General features: G+C 43.8%; 1 protein-coding gene across 1 annotated transcript in view; it reads right to left on the bottom strand.

The window, feature by feature from the left end:
- SPTBN4 (spectrin, beta, non-erythrocytic 4) overlaps positions 1-6,258 on the bottom strand; it is a 132,468-nt gene extending 126,210 nt beyond the window's left edge. The window contains exons 1-2 of the mRNA XM_006900898.1: positions 6,248-6,258; positions 2,836-3,031 (exon numbers count right to left, since the gene is read on the bottom strand). Of these exons, the coding sequence (XP_006900960.1) occupies positions 2,836-3,016 (181 nt within the window). The 5' untranslated portion in view covers positions 3,017-3,031; positions 6,248-6,258. The remainder of the gene's footprint in view (positions 1-2,835; positions 3,032-6,247) is intronic.
- Between the last annotated feature and the right edge of the window lie 7 nt (positions 6,259-6,265).

Here is a 6,265-nt window from a genome sequence, read left to right as displayed (position 1 = left end):
AATGAGTGGATAGAGAAGCTGTGGTATATTCACACAATGAAATACTACACTGCATTGAAAAACAAGGAACTCATGCAATATTATTCAAAATGGGTGAGCCTGGAGGACATTATGCTGAGTGAAATATCTCAGATGCAAAAGGACAAATATTGCATGGTGCCACTGTTGTAAAAAGGGACTGATATCAGGGTTGGGGTAAGATTGAGAAAAGCTGGATAAATTGTGTATACTGCACTGAAACAGATGAGGGAGTGAATAATTTAAAAGTGATGTATGATAGGGTCTTATGGTTATCACAAGAGTCCACAATTAAGGTTGCATAGTGGAATGTACTTGGGGCGGTGGGAGGGGTGCCGGGGGATTGTGTACCAGGGAAGGAGTGTTTCTTTTACTTTTGAAAGAGAGGAGCGAAATGGGGTGCGTGGGGGAGGACTGGGCGGGGAGAGAAGTGCAGCAATGAATGAATGGAAATCCAAAATCTCTGTAAATGCTCACTAAAATTATTTTTAAAAAAGAAGAAGAAAAAACCCAAAAACAAACAAACAAACAAAATACAATATTGAAAAGAAGTGATGACAGTGGGCATCCTTGTCTGGTCCCTGTTTGCAAGGAAAATTCAATATTGTTTAAAAAAAAATAAGTGAGCCAGTATAGCTAAAAGTATCATGTTTCTCTTTTCTATACCAGTGCCCTAATTTATAAACATTCAGATTCTCATTCTTTAAGAGATTGTTAAAATCATAGTAAAGAATCATGAAATGCAGACATAGTAGGCTCTAAAATTATAAAATATTTGTTATTGCTGTTATTATTAGTTGCCATGGAGTCAATTCCAGTTGGTGAAACATTTATACAAACAAGATAAATAACATCTATGTAAGCATTATGACAGTGGAAAACATCTCTGAGCACTCCATTTATCTTTTTTTTTAATACTGGTTTAGTTAAAAAGTTCAAATACATTGTTTTTCTCCCTGTATCTTTCCCATTTCCTTCATCCAACTCCCAGCCATCAGATTGTATGACCCTATGATCAACTCCTCTCCCAACCTATTCTCATTCTTCTGCTCCACCTTTGGATTCTCATACTCATTTTACAATAATGATTTTATACAATATTTGTCCTTATGGGATGGAGTTAGTTCACTCAGTATAATGCTCTCCATTCCCTCTCAAGTTAAGTAGTAGCTTAAAAAAAATTGTTCCTGTATGCTGTTTAGTATTCCATTGTGTGAATGTACCATAATTTCTCAATCCATTCGATTGTTCTATATATCTTAAGAAGTAGAATACGGTGTGTAACTTGGGTGTTTACTTTATTAGTCTTCTTTTCCATTCTCTTAAATTTCAAACTTTCATATTATAATCTCCTGTCTTGCTTTCATATTTTATTATCTGCTCACATACATCTAAAATTTAACATTGTTTTTTTTAAAGATTTAAATTAATAAAAACACAATCTGTGTAAAATATATATATATATATATATATATCTTTGGGGAGCTCTGGTGGCCTAGTGGCAAGAAATTGTACTACAATCTCAGAGGTGTGCGGTTTGAATCCAGACACTCTGCTGCAGAAGGAGGAAAAATCTCCTCCTGTACCAGTCAGATCCGATTTGACGGTACACGCACAACAAATAATAAAAAATTTTAAAAAAATCTTTAAAGTACTAAAAAAAGTAAAGATGTCAGTTTAAAGATTTAGGTGCACCTGATGCAAACCACAATATGTTCAATTGCTTCTTATGCTTCAGAGAGTTAATAAGGAAAGCCAAAGAAGAATCAATGCCTTTGAATTGTGGTGCTGGTGACTAACTCATGGACTGTCAAAAGAGCAAACAAATTTACCTCACAGGAAGTAAATCCACAGTGCTCCTAAGAGGCAAGGCTGGTGAAACTTGGTCTCATGTCCTTTGGGTATATTGTCAGGAGGGGTTAATGCTTGCAAAAGACATGCTGGGGAAAGTAGAAGGTCATCAAAAGAGAGGAAGGCCCTCAATGAGACAGAATGACATGTCTGGTGGCATAGTGTTTAAAGTGTTGGGCGGCTAATAGAAAGATCAGTAGTTCAAATCCATCAATCATTCCAAAGAAGACAGACAGGCAGTCTCCTCTCATTAAGCTTTGTAGCCTCAGAAACAAATGGAGGGTTGCCATAAGGCCAAATCAAGTCAGTGGCAATGGGTTTGGCTTGAGTGTCTTCCCAGAGGTCCCTGTCACTGAAGGTCTAAAAGTCAGAGAATATCTGATTGTGATTCCAAGGTATTAAGATCTGAAAGGTTTTCATTCCCAGATTCTTAAAGGAGCACTGGTGGTGTACGAGAGAGATATACTAATCAAAAGCTGGCAGTTCAAATCCACAAGGCCCTCCACTCGGGAAATAGATGGGAGACTCCAAAGAGGGTCATAATCAGCCAGAACTGACTTGACAGTAGTGGATTTGGGGGTTTGCTATACTTTTAAGGTTATACTCTTCCATGGTTCTAAAGTTGTACTGCCTAATATGGCAGCCACAAGCCAAGTATGACTACGTAAATGTAAAAGAGTTTAAATTAAATAAAACTAACAATCATCTATTGTACTGGCCACATCTCAAATGTTCATTAGTCACATGTACTAGGCTCCCATATTGAACATCACAGATGTTTCCACTTCTTAAACATTCTCATGAACAGGGCTGATCTAAAGATTAAAGCTCTCAGTGTCCCTCGATGCACTCCCTCCCTGACTCTTAAGATTCCCTGCACTAAGAGATACAAATACTGTTCCAGCAGACCCCTCTCCTTTTCATCTCTTCCCCTTCACCCACCTCAGCCCACACCCTCCCAAGTACCTGCCAAGGCCTTGATCCGGGAACACTCAAAGAGTGAGGCAGCTGCAGTGGAGGCAGCCAGCTGCTCCCGCTCCCAACCCCGATCTGGACTCTCCCAGCGGGCTGTGGGGTTGTTGTTGTTGTTGTTGGGGGCAGGCAGGCCCTCCATATTGTCCACTTCCCCTCCTGGTACCTGCGCCATTGGGGGAGGTGAAGCCTAGAATGGAGAAAAACAGATTAAGACTAAAAATGAGAGCTAAGCTCAAACACTCACCTTCTAACAATGTTTCTCTGGCCTTCAGTTTTCCAGTCTTTAAAATGGACACAGTAAAAACCTCACTATCACCAAGACAGAAGAACCAAGAGCAGACTTGGGTTCCTATGCTGATAAGGTCCTTGACACAAATTTCTCAGGGGACACAAGAGATCTCCAGGGGACATGGGGCCTACAGATGCTGAAGGAAACAAGGACCTTCCTCCAGAACTGGAAGAGAGAGAATGAATGACTTCCCCTAGAGCTGGCACACTGAATTCAGGCTTCTAGCCTCTTAAACCATAAGGGACTAAGTTTCTGTTTGTTAAAAGCAAAATAAGTAAATGGATAACAGTGCACAGGGTTACAGGCAAAGTATTCAGCTTGGCTCTTGGCGCAGAGTAGAGCAAATCATCACTGTTATTATTATTATTAGAGCAATAATATTGTTGCTGACAGAACTCTATAATGCAGTAATAGTGATAGTTAAGATTTCCCAAGCATTTGCTTTGTATTAAGTACTTAATATCCATTATCACAATTCCCGTGGATTTAGTTCCCAAAGTACAGGGTATTAGCCGACTCATTTTACAGAGGAGGAAGTTGAGGCACAGAGAGGTTAATTCATTTGCCCAAAGTTACACATCTGGTTAATCATGAAGTTAAATTATGATGTGACAGGCACTGTGGTTAAACAGCTGCATTAACAGCCTTAATTCTTCACTATTGAAGCCACACCTTTAAGGAGTTCTAGTGACAAAATAGTTGAGTGCTGGACTATTAACCAAAAGGTCAGGGGTTCAAATTCACCAGCCTCTATGGGAGAAATATGTAGTAATCTATAAAGATTAGAACCTTTGAAACCTGTTGTTGTTGTTGTTGTGTTAGGTGCCATCGAGCCAAGGACTCATAGCGACCCTGTGAACAACAGGTCTGAACTCTACCCTGTCCTGTACCATCCTCACCATCTGATATATTCAAGTTCACTGGCAGAGTCACTGTGTCAATCCATCCTGTTGAAGGTCATCCTCTAACCTCCACCTTTCCCAGCCTGATGCTTTTTTCCAAGTACTGTCCCCTCCTGACAACATGTCCAAAATATGTGAGACGAAGTTCCACCATCCTTGCCTCTAAGGAGCACCCAGGATGCACTTCCTCCAGGGCAGACTTGTTTGTCCATGGGATATTCAGTGCTCTTCTCCAACATCACAACTCACTGTCCAACGTTCATATGCACAGGAAATAACTGAAAAGACCAAGACTTGGATCAGGTGCACTCTGCCCCCAAAGGGTCTCCATGAACTGAAACCAATTTGACAGCAGTGAGTTTTTTTGCTTTGTGGCCTCATACCAAGTAAATAGTGTCCTTCTTTTGTGGAGGGGATGGAAGGGTAGGGGACATGTCCCACCTTGGCCCACACGTGTCTTGCCCTGGCCAATGGAGTTAGGTAGAAGTGAGGAGGTGTCAGGTATGAACCTGAAATTCAACAGACTTGTATGTTTCTGCTTACACTCAGCTGAGGCCATGAGGAAAACTTGCATGGGTTAGTCCCAGTCTAAGCTCCCAGTCAATGCAGTAAAAAGCAAAGAAAGCAGCCAACACCCACCTCCCTCCTCCCAAGATGTGAATGCTCTCAGAAGAGACTATCACCGCAAGGCAGAGTCCAGCCTGAACCTCAGGCTCCAGGACTAAAAACTTGCTAGTGTTTTAAGACATCAAGCTTGGGGTGATTTGTTAGGCAACATTATTGCAGCAGTAGCTACCTGACATATCATCCCACTCAAGAGCTAGCTGTACTCCAGTAGCCAAGCTCAATGTCATTAAGTAGATTCAAATTCATGGCAACCCTATGTGTAGAGTAAACATAGACTCCATGAGGTTTTCAAGGCTTCTTTTGGAAGCAGATTCACAAGAGCCTCTGAGTGGGTTCCAATCACTAACCTTTCATTTGTATTACGTAGGGACAAGTTTATATATGTTGAAATGTTTATATATGTACATATATGTTGTTGTTGTTGTTATGTGCCTTCGAGTTGCTTGCGACTCATAGCAACCCTATGGACAATAGCCCTAAACTCTGCTCTGTCCTGTGCCAATCGCCCTGTCTCTTACACTCCCTCCCGATTACCCCAGTCACTGAATCAATCCACCTCATAAAGGGCCTTCCCCTCTTGCGCTGTCCCAAATATATGTTTACATATAAGAGGAAAGAGGGGTATGTGATAACAAACATCTCTCCACCTTCCCAGTCACACCACACCCGACTCTAAACCAGCACAGGAAGCAGTGGAGAGGGGTTCAGTGGTCCTCCTCCCAAAAGGACTAGGCATTTTCCAACCCACGAGAGTTTAAGAGGGGAGCGCCTAGGTCCTGGTCAGCTCCAGTCCCTTTGGGAGGACAACCCAAAATCCATTCTTCCTCTTCCTTTCTTTCATGGAAAGTTCTAAGTAGACAGGGCACATGCCGCCTACCTGCTTCGCGACCTTGTCCAATTCACTTCCCTTCTCTGCCCTCAGTGTGTTTATCTGTAAAATGGGAATAATAATGGTACCCATTCCTACGGGAAGCTCTAAGGGTGTTTGATGGTTAAGCAAGCAAATAATACCAGTACTGTGCTACCGGCTGCACAGCAAACCCTCCGTGTACACATTCCTATGCCAGAGTGGGTTCAATCCTACTTTATTCTAGCTGTTATCTTTAACTGAGCTTCTCAGGACCTCCGTTTCCTCCTGTTAGATAGTGACCGCACCTGTGATCTTCTGGGCATGGGAGACGCTCCCTCGGGCCAGGAAGAGGGGAGCAGCCCAGACCACCGCGGGATTGATGGGGAAGAGAGGCTGGCAAGGCGCGGAGAGGGGTCCCGCAGCTCCACGGGCGGCGGGCGAGGGACTGGGGCGGGATCAGGAACTTTAACCCTTCGTGGGCGGCCCGAGCCTCCCTCTCCCCGCAGTCCAGTCACGGTTCCCAAGGAGGGGGGCCTGCGAAGGACAAGGCCTGGAGGTAGGATCTGCGCCGTGCGAAGGCTGCATCGCGTTGGGGGTGGGCTTGCTTTGCACCCCACCTCTTCCACAGACAAGAGACCCCGGGGTTCAGGCCAAGCCCACCGCGCGCCGGGAGGGAGGCTCGGGCAGGTGGGGAGATGCTGCGGGGGAGGCGCCGGCTGCCCGAACGCCGCTCACCTGGGCCCGCGGCCGCCC

This window comes from Elephantulus edwardii, unplaced genomic scaffold, assembly GCF_000299155.1.
Source record: "Elephantulus edwardii isolate Elephantulus edwardi_28Jun2011 unplaced genomic scaffold, EleEdw1.0 scaffold00302, whole genome shotgun sequence".
NCBI classification, from domain to species: domain Eukaryota; kingdom Metazoa; phylum Chordata; class Mammalia; order Macroscelidea; family Macroscelididae; genus Elephantulus; species Elephantulus edwardii.
Note: the sequence above shows the minus strand (reverse complement) of the source record. Positions and strands in the feature narration are given on the sequence as shown.